Below are 18614 nucleotides of genomic sequence, written 5' to 3'. Positions count from 1 at the left end.
TAAAATGCATATTGATAAACATTGATTGAAGCTGAAAGCAACACTATTATTACATATTTACGTAGAAAGAGATACATGATATATTTGTGATCACTTCACATTAACTTTGTTGACAGTAACTAGTATAATATGGTTTGTACAGTGAAGTACTTCTAACTGTCGGTAGCTGTTCTACAGCAACAACGATGTTGAAAATGAATCTTGAAATAGATTTCGAACTAAATTGTTTATGGGTAGACAGTTTAATTATTCCGTGAGATTAAGGAAATGGGCGGTCCAGAAACATTTAAGATTTTTTTTCCCCATAAAGAAACCCCGCCGAAAGAAAAGTCGATACAGGGTAAATGAACAAATGAGAAGTACTACAATAGATTGTTATTTCAATTGCTGGAGAGTTCTTTTCTTTTACTACGCTAATCGTGTATCACATGAGATTTAGTTCCACAGCTTAAATACTTTCTAGCTCGGTGAGTCTCTTATTGAACTTAGTTTCCTTTGCTAAATCGGAAAAAAGGAACACGGCGAGACAGACATACGACTCACAAGTCAGTGCTCAGAATATGAGAATCCCTATCATGATCGACAAATGTAACTGCACAAAATACTTCTTGAGATGATGGAACTAAGAGTAGTCAAAAAATGAAACAAAATCAATTATACATTCGTAAGAATAATGACTTTTTAATACAGTGATCTTCAGCCGACCGCTATTTGTGCTGAACATCGTCTCATCTCTGTGAAGGGTTGGCACAGGACAGAAGTGGCAGCCAAAGAAAATAAGAAACTATGTTTACCTCGAAGCATTCCTGAGAAATGACACTTTCCAAATGAACGCGGATTTTGACCCCGTTTCTGCCAATTCTCTTAAAAAAGGAAGTGAATATCATCCCGATATGCCACTCGCTAGGCTTCCCGAGTTGGAGTCGAATCTTTTAGAAGCCCTCGATATACCCGTAAGCTTCCATGCTGGACATGAGGACGTATATGAGCCAAAGCGAAACGAAGAGGATGGTGGTCGGTAGCTTATATTTCATGGGGCCTCCCAACTCGCCTCTCCACTTTCTTGCTGCGTCTCAACATTGAGGACAGCGGCCGACACGAAAGCGAAAGCACAGAACATGGTGACGGAAAAGGCGAGACTTCCTGGCTCCACTCGAACACTGGCTTCCTCTGGCGTAGTGGACGATGGCCGTGATGGACCACGCGACACCAATTCCCAGAAAACACGTTCACGGCGTTGCTGCCCGTCACGTTGCCAATCGATGAATCTGCGTACTTGTCTTGAATGGCCGCCACTTTGCTTGCAAATGTGTCTGTCAGATAAATGAAAAAACTAAGTGTTTAATATGCAAAATCTTCTTCAATCCATGAAATACACCGCCAGCTCAGTCAATTCCAACCGAGGACTGCAGTTTCGTGCTTATTACCACTCATCAGCCTGGCAATAGGAGTGACTGAGCTGAGGTGGAAAACCTCTTAAGGAAGCCCAGAGTGCCAAACAAACTGGTAGCTAATACAGAATTAGCACTGACCAGACCGAGTGACAAACAATGGTTCGGTTCAGCTCGAATTTTGAAGGCAAAAGGCATGGTATATTCAGTAAGTTACCGCCTTATAGCCAGGGCTAAGGCAGAAATACATGAAATACACCGCCAGCTCAGTCATTTCCAGCCGAGGACTGCAGCTTCGTGCTTATTACCACTCATCAGCCCTGCATAGGAAAGTGACTGAGCTGGAGATGGAAAACCTCTTATGGAAGCCAAGAGGGCCAAAACAAACTGGTAGCTAATGTAGAATTAGCATAGACCAGCCGAGTGACCGAAGCAATGGGTTCGGTTTAACTCGAAAATTGATGGCAAGGCATGGTATATTCAGTAAATTACCGCCCATCAGCCCATCCGCCATCATTTGCTGATGAGTGCTAATAAGCACGAAACTGCAGTCCTCGGCTGGAAATGACTGAGCTGGCGGTGTATTTCAAGTATTTCTGCTTTAGTCCTGGCTGTATGGGCGGGTAATTTTACTGAATATAAGTGTTTAATATGCAGAATCTTCTTCAATCCGTCGGCTTTAGAGTTGATTTAACCTCAGTATCGAGATAGGACTTAAAGTCAGGGCGAAAATTCTAAGAAAAACTCCAAATTTCAACACTGGCCCAAGAAATTGATTCAAGTGGGCAGAACATCATCTGTTAAGCGTGGAAAAGGCTCTCTTCCATCTCTTCCGAAACTCGCTAAATTTGGCGACTTTTCCTAAAATTTCACCACACTTTAAGAACTCATATTTTCACGTAGGCAAATAATCTACGCTTCCAAATACACAATGCTCTTTTGATTTCTACTTATTGAGCAATCACGAATTGCTTATTGTTCTCATTTGACCGTTTTTGGCGACCTTTGATTTTATTTTTCCCCCGCATGCCTACACACACACACACACAAACGTCTACAGAAACACATGTCTACGCACATACACACAAAAACGTCTACACAAGCACGTCTACACACAACACACACACGCCTACAAACACACACTACACGCGACGTGATTACGAAAAGCATAATTTGAATTCAAGATGCCGAAAATTCAAATTTCCTTTCTTCTTTCTTAGTTTTGTTTCCATTCTTCAAATTATCATAATGCAAGCGCCCAAAAAGAATCGGCAAACGGTAAGATTTGTACCTACAATTTCAATTTAAGATACCGATGAGTACATTTTTGCGTTAACGCAAAACGTTTACGCCATTACGTTCACGCCAACGCTGACGTATCAGTTCCGAATGAAATAAAAGTTGCTGAAAACTGTGATCAAAAACTAATTACTAATGTCAAAATAATGCATAACTAAAAAAAAAGACAGTTAAATCTCTGCACCTGGGAAAAAAATTATAATGAAAACACGTTTACGTCTTAAAATACATGTCGAGTGCCAAACTATAGATAATGTTGCCATCTAGCAACCATTCTGCCAAAGTTTTCGCCAAGCCTCCCACTAGTCACATGACGTATCCATGAACCAATTTTTTTATCAGCAAGTCTGGGAAAGCTCGGTCTACTCTTATTATTAGTCTATGGTGGAAACGGACTCTTTTCAGGCATGCATGCCGGTTTGCAATGACAGATGTGTGTTTAACTTCGAAATTAAGAATTTTACCCCTCATTCAGATAGAACCCTTTTAAACTGATCGCTTGCCAATTCCACAGCAAATGTGGTCAGACGTTGCCGTTTTATTGCAACCAGACAAAATTTAACGATATCTTAAACTATTTAATGTATGTGAAATACACCGCCAGCTCAGTCATTTCCAGTCGAGGACTGCAGTTTCGTGCTTAGCATTAGCACTCATCAGTCCCCGGCATCTGATCCGTATTTCTGCTTTAGCCCTGGCTAATGGGCGGTAATTTGCTGAATATACCATGCCTCGCGTTCAATCTTCGAGTTGAACCGAACCATTGCTTCGGTCACTCGTCTGGTCTGCTAATTCTATATTAGCTACCAGTTTGTTTGGCCCTCTTGGCTTCCTTAAGAGGTTTTTCATCTCCAGCTCAGTCACTTTCCTATGCCGGGCTGATGAGTGCTAATAAGCACGAAACTGCAGTCCTCGGCTGGAAATGACTGAGCTGGCGGTGTATTTCACGGATTTCTGCTTTAGCCCTGGCTAATGGGCGGTAATTTGCTGAATATTTAATGTATATTTATCGCATAAATCACTACTACTTAAATTCTTCCTTATTTTATTAGAATGTGGTAATATATATATTGTAATAAACGAGGCCTGATCAAAAAATTCAAAGTCCTGTTCATTCAAAATCGAAATTCCAGATTAAACTGTTAAAAAGGCACATGCCCAGTTAGTCCCAGTTGAATCCACTTAGTGTCGCGCCACTCATACAGATTACCTGATTTCAAAGCAGTTTGTTGATTAACTACGCGGTTGTTTGAAAAGTGTTTTTCCATTTTGAATTTGGCCTATTTTAAAATGAGTCATTTGAACGAGCAAAGAACTGCTGTGAAATTTTGCTTTAAAGGCGGCAAATCTGCCTATGAAACTGTTGATATGCTCAAGACGGCTCACTGGAACGTTGCTGTGAAGCGTGCGACATGTCTTAAGCATTGGTTTCCTAGAAGCGAACACGCTTAGCGTCGGCGTCGTTCCTCGCCGAGAGGAAAACTTGATTCTTCTGCGCATGCGCGCCCGAGCAAAATCGGCGTTGTGAGTGGCACGCCGGAATCACTTGACTTTGATTTCCGCGTCACGCCGAGCAGCGACGTCAAAGCTCGGTGATTTCGCTTCTAGGAAACCAGGGCTTTACGTGGTATAGCCCATTTCAAAATGGTCGTCAGAGAGAATCAATTGAGGACGGTGAGCATCCTGGACTTCGACAAAATCAGTATGGGATGGATATCAGTTGGATAACGTTACGAGATTTGACAGAAAAAATTGAACAGGCAACGTGCTATAGCTCATTCAGCCCTCATATTTTGTGAGTTTTGGTGAAAACCTTGATCACTGTTCACCTGACCTATGACTTCTTCCTCCTTGTGACTTTTTTTTTTGTTCTGAAAACTCAAAAGGCCTTTGAAAAGAAGAAACTTTGAGAAGGTTCTCCAGACTTGGGGAAAATGCGACAAAAGAATTGAAGGACATCGCAAAAAAAAAAAAGAAAAAAAAAGAAAAATTAATTTCAATTTTGACATCTTGAATTCAAATTATGTTTTTCGCAATCACGAGTGTGTGTATGTAGATGTGTGTGTTTGTGTGTGGGTGGTACGTGTATTTGTGTGTAAGGGTGTGTGTAGGCATGTGTGTGTAGGCACAGTGTGTGTAGGCATGTGTGTTTGTGTCTGTGTGCTGGCATAAGTGTGTGGGTAGTTGTGTGTATGAATGTATGTGGGGGGGTGGGGTACGTGTATGTGTGTGTAGGCATATGTGTTTGTGTCTGTGTGCAGACATGAATATGTGGGTACTTGTGTGTAGGTGTGTGTATGTGTAGGTGTCTGTATGTATGCGTGTGTGTATGTGTTTGTGTATGTGTGTAGGTGTATGTGTGTGTTGGTATATGTGTGTATGTGTTTGTGTGTGTAGTTGTGTATGTATGCGCGTGTGTGTAGGACATGGATGCAACCTGTAGACGGCTTTCGCTATAGGAGCAGCATCGTGAGGAGCCGGTCTCGACGGTGATGCTGCAGAGGGTGGCGGTGGGAAAATAAAATGATGGGACGCCAAAAACAGTCAAGTGAGAACAATAAGCAATCGTTATTGCTCAAAAAAAAACAGTTTATGGACTGTTTCCCGTTGGGATAAGTGTATGCGTCGTATACGTCTAAATAGAGTAAATTTTATTTCACGATGTCAGTCTAAATATTTTTGCCCTCGTATAACACATTGCCAAATTTGACCTGGTTGCATGAATTAGTTTTTGTTAAAAGAGAGCAAATCGCCGATGTTCGTAATTTGCTTTAAGAAAAACTTATTCGCATAAGTATCCAAGTAGTGCACAAAGATAAGCGATATGGGGAGAGATCAAAGTAAATCCCTCAAAAATCATAGTCGGGTCCTGCATAGGCGAATTTGTCTTGCGAAGTCACAAGAGAATGAGGAAATTTAAAATGGCTTTTGTATAGGAAGAGGAGGATTTGTGTCTTAATATGTGAATTGTACATACAACTAAATGACAGAAACTTAATTGGATATTTTACTGGCTATCTAGTAGTTTAGTTGATTGTGAATGATTTCTTCTTTTCTTCCGACTGAGAAATCAAGCAAAGTCACTGTAACTTAAATAAAAATTGTACGAGGGCTGTTTTTTTTATCAACTTCCGATGGGGTATAAAAATAAAACTAGTGGGAGTAATTAAATAAATTTATTATCAAAAGTTGGGTACATTATTAGTTACTTTTCAACATAATCGCCATTTAAATAGAGTTATTTTTCATACCTGGGTACAAGCTTCTTAATACCTTCTTCATAGAAGTTTGCCGCCAGTGATTTGAGATGGGTTTTCACGGCGTTTTTTGTAGCCTAACTTGTCAGTTACGATAGTGTATAGGGCTGACCTTGAAATCTCAGGAAACTGATCGGATAGGTCCGTAATCGTAATCCTCCGATTGCTTCTTAGTTTGGTCAATTCGATCAACGAGGTCTTCGTTTGCGACCGACTTTCGTCCTTGGCCCCTTTCATCATGAATGTCACCTCGTCCATCTTTAAATTTCCTACACCAATCACGCACTGCACTGTCAAAAGCTTTCACCGTATACTCGTCTACCGTGAATTTCTGTTGCGGATAACCCTTCAGCCTGCAAGAAGCGAATGACACTTCGCAACTCACATTTGGCGGAAGATTCTATCATGATAACCATGTTTACGGGTCGCTAGATAAACTGGTAATGGCGTCGTCAGTGTTGCCAACTCCTAAAAACGTTTCCCCCTAAACTCAACTCATAAAACCTCTAAAAACCCCTAAATGACGTCAGAAAGTCGCGTGATCCTTTGACTGTGACGTCACACATGGGATTAAAAGGTCACGTGACCATTGCTATTTTTCGCTGCTGAGTGAGTAAAATAAGTATTTTTATGTCATTTCTGATAAAAAACATGGGCTGTAAAGGCTCAAAAAATGTATGTAAGTTAAAAAATAAATGAAACAGTCGAAAAATTTCATTTCCAGAGGTAAAACAAAAACATTTTCACCTGATAAAACCCTAAAACTAAAACCCCTAAATTTGCCCCTAAAAATTTTATCCCCCTAAAAAAATCCCAATCTAAAATTTTCCCCCTAAATTTAGGGGGAAAACCCCTAAGTTGGCAACCCCGGGCGTCGGACCCCCCGAAAACGAGTGAGGTTGTAGTGGGAGAGGTGCGCAGTCGACTGTCGCGCATTGCTGGCCGATGCCGCTCGCCGTGCCGTCTAGCGGCACGATCAGAAGTTGAAAAAAAAAAAAAAAAAAACAGCCCTCGTATATAACGTTAGAGTGGACATTAGGATGGAGCTTGTTAAACTCGCCTGTCTGTGAAATACAGTGCAGTTATGTATTTCATGTACAGTATGAAAAGAAAACATTTATAATACCTGGAATACTTGTTCCTAACGCTACTAAAGCAACAGCAGTCACAGTGTCGCGCAGACCAACTGTACAGCCAAAATGAGAAGCCAAATCCCCGATGACGGCCGTTAACATTCCAATGCCTAATATCGAAACAATGAAACACAACCATCCGTCCATCATATCTAAAAGAAAAAAAATAATCATATGAATTAGTTAGAAATATCAATTCATTTTATATTGAAACTCAAACACATTGAAATGATTACAACGCTCACTCCTACTCCCCCCCCCCAAAAAAAAAAAATATATGGATATACAGTCGTCCCTCGCTACTTCGTGCTTCGACTTTCGCGGCTTCACTACATCGCGGTTTTTTCGTTTTTTTTTTTTTTTCAAATATAGTAATTAGCCTTTTTTATGCACTCGTATAAACTTTTTCCTACAAAAGAATAACAAAGTATGTCTTTCAAGTAAGGTAAGCTCTTTTGAGGGGCTGTAGTTGTACTGGTTGAGGGAGTGTAACGTTTAAAATGTTATTATTCGAAAGAGTATATTGAGACTTTTTTTGACCCAAAAACTATATGCCCTCGTCCCCTCGTTTTCGAGATATAGGGTCCTAAAGTCTGCCGAAATCGAAAGAAAAGTCGCCAAATTTAAGGACTTGGCAAGAACATGAAAACGACGCGTGATTTCATCGTCTGCATCTTGCCAGGCTCTCATTTCCATTTTTGGTCATCTGCAAAGCGTGTGGAAGATGTTTTGCATTTATTCTTTACTTGTACAGTCGTCCCTCGCTACTTCACGCTTCGACTTTCGCGGCTTCACTACATCGCGGTTTTTTCGTTTTTTTTTCCAAATATAGTCATTAGCCTTTTTTATGCACTCGTATAAACTTTTTCCTACAAAAGGATAACAAAGTATGTCTTTCAAGTACGGTAAGCTCTTCTGAGGGGCTGTAGTTGTACTGGTTGAGGGAGTGGAGGTATAAAATCGTCTAAGAAAGTGTAGCGAATCACTATTTCATTTTAACCGTTAAACACTATAACTGGAAAGTATAAACCACTAGAGGATAAATACATCTGTAAATGGTGTTCAACAGTGTACTAGTTTCTTAAGTTGTATTCGCAATACCTTTAATGAGGACAAATGTAGAAGAACGGGGGCACATACGGTCACTAACTGACAATTAAATCTTCATCGAACAAGTTAAGCTATTTTCATAGATTAATAGCAGTGTGTAAGAAATGCATGTGTGTATGTAGTTTTATTTCCCAATAATATAACTATATGATATCTATTACGTCTAATATATCTCATTTTCTCATATTTTGTGTAATATATTAAGTAATGCAAATGTAACGGTGGCTTAGGGTGCTGTTTCATGTCTAGAGGGCTCAAACTATGTTGAAAACCTATTTAAATTGTCCTAAGTAAGTTTATGCGCTCTAGTTAGGAAAATATTCGGTTTATAAATACAGAATCCTACTTCGCGGAAATTCAGTTATCGCGATAAAGCCTGGAACGAATTAACCGCGATAAACGAGGGTTGACTGTAACTCAATCCCTAAAAGTTTCGTCAGAAATATTGTACACCTATTTTCGATATACGGTAGGTGAACCGAAGGTGGTCAGTGTTCCTAAGGTCAACCAAAATTGGAAAAAAAAAAGAAAAATTAATTTGAATTTTGACATCTTGAATTCAAATAATGTTTTTCGCAATCACGAGTGTGTGTATGTAGGCGTGTGTGTTTGTGTGTGGGGGTATGTGTTTGTGTATATGGGTTATGTGTATGTGTGTAGGCACATATGTTTGTATCTGTGTGAGGCATGAATGTGTGGGTAGTTGTGTGTATGTGTGTGTGTATGTGTGGATGTCTGTATGTATGCGTGTGTGTATGTGTGCGTGTGTAGTTGTGTATGTATGCGCGTGTGTGTAGGACATGGATGCAACCTGGAGACGGCTTTCGCTAGATGTGCAGCATCGTGAGGAGCCCGTCGATGGTGATGGTGCTGAGGGTGGCGGTGGGAAAAATCAAAGGAACGTCAAAAACAGTCAAGTGAGAACAATAAGCAATCGTGATTGCTCAAAAAAAAAAACAAAAAAAAAAATCACAAAATGGCGGTACTGTATTGTAAAACATTATCTGCAGTGGAAATGAAAGAGATTACTTGAATCGTTTACTTAAATCGTTCTTTACTTCTGAGGAAGATTACTTTTAATTTCGGAGTAAGAATAAATTTTAGTTTATACATACTTGTGCTTAAATTCTTAGAATTTTGTGTTAAGAAATGTGAATCATGAAAGATTATTTTTTTTCCTTTTTAACCACATTCACTTTAACAGATTTAACAGGTTAATCATTTTACAAGCTGCAAATGGTGACCAGAAGGCAAGGTACTTAGTTCGTAGTCCTTTATTTGTTTTACGTGAAACTGGTTCGTAAAATTTAACTGGTTAATCATTTTACAAGGTGCAAATGGTGACCAGAAGGCAAGGTACTTAGTTCGTAGTCCTTTATTTGTTTTACGTGAAACTGGTTCGTTTTTGTGATAGAAAAAATGGTGACTACATGAACGTTTCTAAAGTGGCCAACTTAAGAAAAAAATATGTAAGCGGTAAGGTAATTTTCGGGGGGCTCTTCCATGCTATCTTACTTTTTAAAATTACACATTGTCTGCGACCGTTTTTTTTTTAATTCTAAAACATTTGAAGCCATGACTGCGTTGAATCGAAAAAAATGTCGGTTTTATTTATTTCTTTATAACTTAATCGTATAATTCATTGTTTTCTTTTAATTTAAAATCTTATTACTTTCCAAAAATTAAAAATACTTAGCCGGTCATGTTTTTTCGCATTTTACTACTGATTTGAACAATTGGGCCATATTCGGAACATTATGCTTCTGACGGTCACTCCCACAAGCTACAATTTTCAAATCATATTATTAAAATAGTAAATAGTAAATATTGGTACATAAATAGTTATACATAAAATCTTTGCGCGATAGGTGCAAAATTCAACAGAAAAAGTTTTGTCGATTGTCAAACAATAATCAAAAATTTAATTGTTGCTGTTGTTGTCATAGTTAATAATCACTGCGAATATTTTTATATTATTTTCGTTTCTAGTGTCTAAAAAACAGTTCTGAGAAAGCCTTTGTATGGATATCCCAACCTTTTAAAATAAACAGTTTAAAATATTCAATAGTTTTTACTATGCTTATACTACTCAAATTCAAAATAATAGAATACTTCCCACTTTTTGGAAAAAAGTTTATTCTAACCAAATATAAGTGCAAATTTGGTATTTAAATGAACGTGCCACCTTTCTTAGACCTTAAAGTGTGCATTTCATTTCAAATATACTCAATTAAAAATAATCTCAAACAGAATAATCCAAAACTTTATGGTGATGAAGATTTACATTGAGTCAAAAAATTAGAATATTCAAATTAAAGGGGGAAAAACACTTTCAAGAAAAAAAACAATATCAATATTAGAATGCGTCATTTTTTGCTGGATTCAATGCTTTAAACCCTTTCTCACACGGATTCTACCACCTGTTTACATTAATCGTTTCTGACACTGTTTCCATACCCTCTTAAATGCGGCATCGAGCTCAACTTTATTGGCGGGCATCAGGTCTTGAACCACTTTCTTTAGATTTGACGGTACCACAAATTCTTGATCCTATTGAGATTGGTAGAGTTGCTTGACCAATTTAATACCGAAATTCCTCTTTCTGTTTAAAAACTATGAGTCGTTTTAGAGATGTGACACGAAGTAGAATCTTGATGAAAGGTAAAATGTGTAACTACTGTGCCTCAGCTGAAGTATCATGCAATATCTATATATATATAAATGAATGTTTGTCTTTATGTCATCCATGAACTCAAAAACTACCCGGCAGATTTGGCTGAAACTTTCACCGTTTGTTATTTTTGGTACTGGGAATGTTTATAGACCAGTTCGAAAAAAATCCGATCGATAGTTCCTTTTTTATTCCAACTTAAGTCACAATCCATTGGATAAATACGAATAAAATGATCGGCTGCAGAAATTAATTCGCGTGAAAGATCTCATTGATAAGAAGCCATTTTTCTTGAGTTTGAACAAATAAATTCTTTCTTTATTGTTTTATGGCTTTTCATGCAACGGGGGGGATTTAAAACTTTTTCTATTTGATATTTTTAGCGATGGATTGATCTTGCAAACTGCGTGAGTACAAAATTTGAGGCTTCACTTGATACCTAGACCGATTATTATGAAAATTGCTATATATATATGTATCTTTCCACGGAGAAGGTGCATAATATGCTCATTGAAGCCACTCGCCACCAGGTGGCACTGCAGAGTAGCAACTTCTGCCCCGTTCAACCGATTGTCATGAAAATCAGTATAATGATGTATTTTTTTTGTTGACGTAGCAACGCGCGTCGGGTACAGCTAGTTATTGATAAACAGCGGAAGTCGCGCATTGTTTTATTTTAAGATATACTATATAATTTCTCAATTCCAGCAGCCCTCATGCACCCACAAGCCAAGAAGGATGTGTCAAAGTGGAGAGAACGTCTTACACAAGATTTCTCAGACGCTTTTCTTTTTAAACGTCAAACCCAAACACCTTTTTTTTGTTCTCAGATATTTCAAAAAAAGATTTATCACTGAATATAATACTTTTCCAACCTTGTTGCCCCTGTTAGAGCTTCTCTTTGCTTCAGGAGAGTCCGTGCACGTTTCTGCTTCATGTTTATGTTTGGTCTTACTTCGTGGATCCGCAATTTCAACTGCAGTTTATGCAACCGTCCTAGTGTAGTTGGCGTGGATAAGATACAGTAACTATACGTTCTGTCCAACACTTATGGACGTAAAAAGCATTTTCAACGAGTATTTTGGACAATTTACTTTAATTTGAGTTCATCTCTGCCAGGTGTTACAATTTTTCTACTTCCTTCACTTCGGTTACTATTTAGATGATTTTTCCTCCTACGTTCCTTTAAAATCTTGCATACCATAGATTGTAAAACGTTCATTTGAATTGAGTTGGACAGCTTTTTTTCGAACTTTAAGAAATGAAACAATATGTAACTTTACATGAAATACACCGCCAGCTCAGTCAGTTCCAGCCGAGGACTGCAGTTTCGTGCTTATTAGCACTCATCAGCCCGGCATAGGAAAGTGACTGAGCTGGAGATGGAAAACCTGTTAAGGAAGCCAAGAGTGCCAAACAAACTGGTAGCTAATATGGAATTAGCGCAGACCAGACGAGTGACCGAAGCAATGGTTCGGTTCAACTCGAGGATTGAAGGCAAGGCATGGTATATCGGGCTGATGAGTGCTAATAAGCACGAAACTGCAGTCCTCGGCTGGAACTGACTGAGCTGGCGGTGTATTTCATGTATTTCTGCTTTAGCCCTTGTAGGGCGGTAATTTACTGAATACGTAACTTTGTTTTTTCCCTATTTATCACCTCGAAAAAAGACCCATTTTGAGCAATAAACGACCTTTAAAAGAGCGCAAAACCATCCGGGCCAGAAGCTTCATACTTGTGACAAACTATAGGGTAACAGGTACGCAAATATTTTCGCTACCTTTTAAAATTCACATTGAATGAATAAATTATTCTAATTTGTTGACCCATATGAAAAATCTATCTATTTTTCCAATGTGTTAATGATCCATAAATTGTTAAAATAATACACGAAAAGTTGTTTCAATTGATTTACCCATTCATGAATAACGAGTTATAGTCTTTTTAATTTGCGTGTGTGTGTGTGAATGCGTTCTTTTTTATCGATTCAGGGACAAGTTTTATTCAAACAGTTCTGATATTCTATTATTTTGACTTTGGGTTGGACTTTGATTTTGCTACCTTTTAGTGGCCATTACCAAGGTTGATGGTATACAGTTCACCTATTTGGTAAAAGTAGGAAATTTTAATGAAACTAGTCGTTCTCGCTAGGTTTTATTGAAATCTAACGTACAGTAATATTAGTCATTCTGTTTAAAATATGCAGATTAGAGTGTCCCCCCCCCCCACCAAAAAAAAAACGAATATCGATTTTTCAAGTTGCACATATAGGTTTTCTTCTTGGTCAAATCAATTGTAAATAAAGTTTCATGTAATTTGAATAACGGCGACCTGTGCCGACTTGCACCTGAATGTGTGAAACTGCAATGTGTACTTTTCCAAATCGAAACAAAAGAAAAATCATCCCGAAGATCGAAATTTCATGTCGATAAAACGTTGCCCTTATAGGTTTTCTTTGTGGTCAAATCAATTGTAAATAAAGTTTCATGTAATTTGAATAACGGCGACCTGTGCCGATTTGCACCTGAATGTGTGAAACTGCAATGTGTACTTCTCCAAATCGAAACAAAAAAAAAAAAAAAAATCATTCCGAAGATCGAAATTTCATGTCGATAAAACGTTGCCCCTATAGCCCTACATGTACCACAAAAATATTTATTCAAATTTAAAAATATTTAGGTGTCCAGCAGGAAGCTTAAAATTTGCAATTTCGTTTAAAAAATTATTTTTTTTCCATATATATATATTTGTAATATAAGATAAGTTATCAAGCTGAAAAATACAAACAGTAAAGTCGGTTATTCAAGTTGAATGGAAATATTCCTCTCTTGCAACAAATAAAATCTCCCACATCGTACTCAAAATATGAATTTTTTCATGTTTAAGTTAAATTTTTCATTTTAAATATAATTTCTTTTTTATTACTCATTTGCAAATGTTCATTTGAATATGTGTTCGCTAATAATTTTTGAACTTGATGTTTATTAAATGTATATGTAAATTTTTAAAAGATAAATCAAAAAAAAAAATTGTTTGAAGAAAAGTTATAATTTTTAGGCCTTTTGCTGGACACCTAAATATTTTTAATTTGAATAAATATTTTTGGGGTACATGTTGTAGGGGCAACGTTTTATCAACATGAAAGTTCGAACTTCCAAAAAAGGTTTTTCTTCAATTCGGCCTAGTACACAGGGCTGGTTCACACTTTCAAACGCAAGTCGGCACTGGTTGCCTTTGTTCAAATTATATAAAACTTTTTTTACAATTGGATTGACCTAAAAGGAAAAGTAAAAGAGGGTGGGTGACCTAAAAAATCGTATTTCGTTTTTATGGGGGGGGACACCCTAATGTAAACGTTTGTTTTAATTGCTTCAGAAACTATTGAGTATTAAACAAGTATGTTAAAAATAATAATGGCTGATCTGTTATTGAATACTTTTGGTTTCTAAGCGTTCTAATGCAGCCAAATGGGATACAGTTGAACCTCCATATATCGAACTTCCACATATCAAAATTTTCTACATATCGAAATCCCAGCAAATTTCTATGTTCATTACATAGAAAAATTGTTTCTATACATCGAAAAAAATCTCTATGTATCGAAATTTTTTTCGACACATTCGTAGATTTTTTTTTTTTTTCTACTTCAGACTGTTTGTCTCATGAAAAATGAAAATTAGGGGAGAAATTGATGTTCACTAAAGGTTGCTATGAAGCTCATAAGGAATCTGGGGTTGAAGGCTGTGTAGATGGGTCGTGGTTCCGTTCTGGAGTTCTTAAATTCCCTCAAGTTAATTTCAAACCTAAGTTGTAACCAGTAACACTGTAAAATCCGTTTCAAATTATTTCTTTTGTCTGTTGATTATTATTCCTAGTCTTTTTAGCTGCAGTAAAAATCATTCAAGTTAAGTAGATTGATTTTTTACTCTTCTCTCGATTACTCTGTCAAATCGAAACCCCCTTAATGTTGCGAATCAAGTTAATTGCCGAAGAATGAAGATGTATGACGGCGCAAAAATGTAATTTCTGTTAATTTTTTATTTTTCAACTTTCATTTAATCCGATGCTCGTATAAATTAGAAATTGGGTTTTATACACGAAAATTAGCTTTAATTTTAGTGTTTTGGGAGATTTGTACGATAAAATAAGATCGTTTCTATATATCGAAATTTCTATATATCGAATTTTTTTCCGGAAATTTGCTACTTCGATATATGGAGGTCCGACTGTATTTAAGCTAAATTCATTTGTGCTGTCAAAAATAGGGTATTCTAAATATAATTATATGGTTACTGTTCCTTTTTAGTATAACTACAGCCTCTTATCAAAATTTATTTCATGAATTTAAAAGAAAAGTTAAATCCGCAAGCTTTTATTGAAACATTTTGACTAAGATGAGCACTAGCATCCGAATTCGAAAAATTGTTTTTCATACCACGTTTTCAGGATTCCAATCTTTAACAAGCATGTTTCAAGGCGCAACGAAATACCTCTCCGGCTAAAATCACTTAGTTTGTTGAAAAGAAAATTGAGTAAATTAAAGATAAAGGCTCCTTTTTGTGCTATTTTGATACATTGTTGTTCATCTTCCAATGACTTTTTCCTCATGAAATGAGGAAGCAACACTCAATAGGGAAGTTGCAACCTATTAAATGTTCATATTTTGGCTATTGGATATTGTTAATTGACCCTCAAAACTAAAAAATTCACCATCGCCGAATTTTAAAACACCGTGATTGATTTTTAATGAATTTTTAAAAATCCACGCGCAAAAGTGCGTTCTTCTGAAACGTCACGAGCCTACGTCACAGGGCGCGAATGGGCAGCCTTCCGCCGAAGATCCCTTGTTTTCGCTAGGGACATTTTGAGCGCGTTGATATTTTCATTTTTTAGAAATTCAACAATCCTTTTGAACACACTATGAAGGCCGGATTCGTTAAAGCACAATCTAAATAATCTTCCTCATGTAACATCAATGATGATATTCGAATATTTCCGAGAGGATGAGAGGTTTAATGTTCCAGAAACGCGAGGAGTTAAATGCGAGGAGATAAGCCTTTTACGTTTCGTCTTCGAAGTCGAATGCGTGAGATTCGGCTTCTCCCCTATCGGAAGAGCGCATGACGTCACTTCCTATGCCATTTGACGTCACAAGCGCTTGAACTTTAAAAATTAATTTAAAAAAAACTACTTAGCGTATCGCAAAATTTTTTTCACCTATGATGTTCATACATGTTACTCTATCATATAAAAATAAAATTGAAAAATCGAAAACTTCCCTCTTGCGAGCATTTGGAGCTTGCGCTTAATAGGACCGATTCATCGACCATAAATGTTGGTGACCTCCCACGCCAGAGCTCTTCTTAAAATCTCGTCAGGAAATGTAGATTCAATGGATAAAAATGGAAAGCCCTATTAGTGATTTTTACATTAGCATTACATAATTTCATGTACAACAACCTAAATAACTGTATCTTCTAATAATGTCTTTTATGCAATAATTCTCTAACAAAGTCTCAGAGAGAATTTCCTTTCCTTCGGTGAATGATAATTGAAAGTTAGCTTTTTTATTAACCCCTTAACGATCAAATAATTTCAAGAAAACGGTCATAAAAGTGTCTATTTTTTTTATTTAAGAAAATTGTATAAAAATAAGTGTATGTACAACATGTGCATTCAATTTTTCATTTTCAATATTTTTTAGATTGAAATTTTAAAAAATTTAAAATTTTATGAAAAGTCAACAAGCAAGCAGCGAAAATTTAAGAAATATGTCTTTTAAACATTGAAAAAGAATTTTATTAATCTTTTGTGTAATATAAGTAAAGATAGGTAAATTTTTCTTGTGTGGTAAATTTCAAAACTTGAGATACAGAGGCTAACGTCACAATCTGGTAAGCAGTACCAAAATTCCTTCCTGCATCTCTGCAATTACATTTAAAATCCGCAATTATGTTTAAAATTGACTGGTGCTGCCATCTAGTGTATAAAAAGAGAAATAAAATGTATTCCGGGCCAAAGAAATGAATTGATTTTAATCGTTTCGTCGCGTTAATATTGCATACCCTAGCCCGGCATATTCACGGGAGCGAGAGGGAAGGGGTTAAAAGAATTTTAAAGTAGTAATATGTTAAACTTACCAGCTGGTGGAATGAGAGCGAAGAGCAGTTTCCAGAACAGTGTAAGGAAATGCATCACATAATCTGAACAGGTCGGTAGTTTGGGTTCTTTTTCTTCCATTTCTTCACCTTCTTCATCATCATCGTCATCGTCACCTGAAACATGCACATAGCTTCAGCTATTTAACTACAGTAGGTGACGCTAAATGTGATCACTTAAGACAAATATAATTTGATAACAATAACCGACTGATAACAATAACCGAAAAGAATCCAGGAGACACAAAATAGTGATTTTTTTTCCCAATTAAGGTGAATTTATTTTGGCAACCTCAAATTAAAATCACAATGATTCAACTGAACGCAGTTTTAAATTATAAATTATTAAATTAACAGAATGGAGAAATCTGAACTATAAAAAGTTAAAGCTAAATTATGCAATTTTTAATCACATAGTAATAGGTGAAGTAAAATATGAAAGTTTTCCCTGACATTTGTAAACCATTTTCAAAGCACATTCAGCTTTTAGACCTTTTCCAGCATGGTTTTGCTTGTTGTTTAAATTTTATTTTAACTTCGCTTTGTTTTCAATCTCGACCCAATTCTTTAATAGTTTACAAAGTAATGGCAACAATGGAGGTCCTACATCAATGCCTGCAACGTGTCCAGCGACTGAATTTTTTTAGGTGCAAAAGAAAGTTTTCTTAGGGAGAGTCTGTGGTCACTGGGGGCGAACTTTCTATAGCTTCATTCCTAGAAATATTTTGAACTGCTATTGAAAACCATAAAATGCTACACAGAAAGTTGGTCTCGTCAGGGTTTGCCTATGTATTTTTGTTAATTGAGGAACAAAAACGGGGAAAAAATGGAAAGTTTATGAAAGAGTGATAACAATAAACGAGGACGCTGATTACAATATCCGACTTTTTTAACGTGTGTTAACATACTTGTGTTCCGGGACTTCGTGATTCTGATAACATTAAGCGAATGATAACATTAACCGTGATCACATTAAGCGGCGCCTACTGTACTTTAACAATAACTAGTTTTCAGTTTGCTAATGAAAGCCTGAAAAAAAAGTTCCCGAAATGACCGTATGGCAATCCTAAGTCGTGGTTCGAACTGGCTAGCTAGATTTTTACAGCTTAGAAATGATTTTTTTTTTCTTTTTTACTTGAATTTCAAGTAGATTTAATATCATAGACTAAAAGAAGAATTATTTCTCTTGCTACAAGTATGTCATTTGTCAGCAGAACGTATATACAGTATTCTACATGGTTTTAATATTATAAATGCTAAAGTAGAATATATTTGTTTCTTGTGCAGTACTAACATTTTCTAATAAAAGTATTCGAGTCAAAGAGAAATGTATAGAGGAAAAGGTGTAAAAACAGGCAAGGTGCAAATATGGGCATCCCTCCGTAGTGGCTATGGGAGGGACTATATAGGGTGCCTTTTAGGAATATTATATAGCAGAGAGAAGTTGGAAACGAAACATTATTTCAAGTAGTGTTGTTACAGCGTGAGTTGTTCTGTAAATTGGTGTTTTTCTGGACTGCAAACTTTTGAAAAAAAGTAATTGTAACTAACTTATGAAGGCTCTGTAAAAATACCAGGAAAAAGGAGCAAATTTT

General features: G+C 36.7%; 1 protein-coding gene across 1 annotated transcript in view; it reads right to left on the bottom strand.

Moving 5' to 3' along the window:
• Nucleotides 1-859: 859 nt before the first annotated feature.
• Nucleotides 860-18614, bottom strand: part of LOC129219433 (sodium/calcium exchanger 3-like) — a 143936-nt gene continuing 126181 nt past the window's right edge. The window contains 6 exon segments of the mRNA XM_054853830.1: nt 860-1052; nt 1055-1162; nt 1164-1223; nt 1225-1313; nt 7074-7232; nt 17002-17136. Of these exon segments, the coding sequence (XP_054709805.1) occupies nt 933-1052; nt 1055-1162; nt 1164-1223; nt 1225-1313; nt 7074-7232; nt 17002-17136 (671 nt within the window). The 3' untranslated portion in view covers nt 860-932.

This window comes from Uloborus diversus, chromosome 3, assembly GCF_026930045.1.
Source record: "Uloborus diversus isolate 005 chromosome 3, Udiv.v.3.1, whole genome shotgun sequence".
In the NCBI taxonomy this organism is placed as follows: domain Eukaryota; kingdom Metazoa; phylum Arthropoda; class Arachnida; order Araneae; family Uloboridae; genus Uloborus; species Uloborus diversus.
This window is presented reverse-complemented; position numbering and strand designations above follow the sequence as displayed.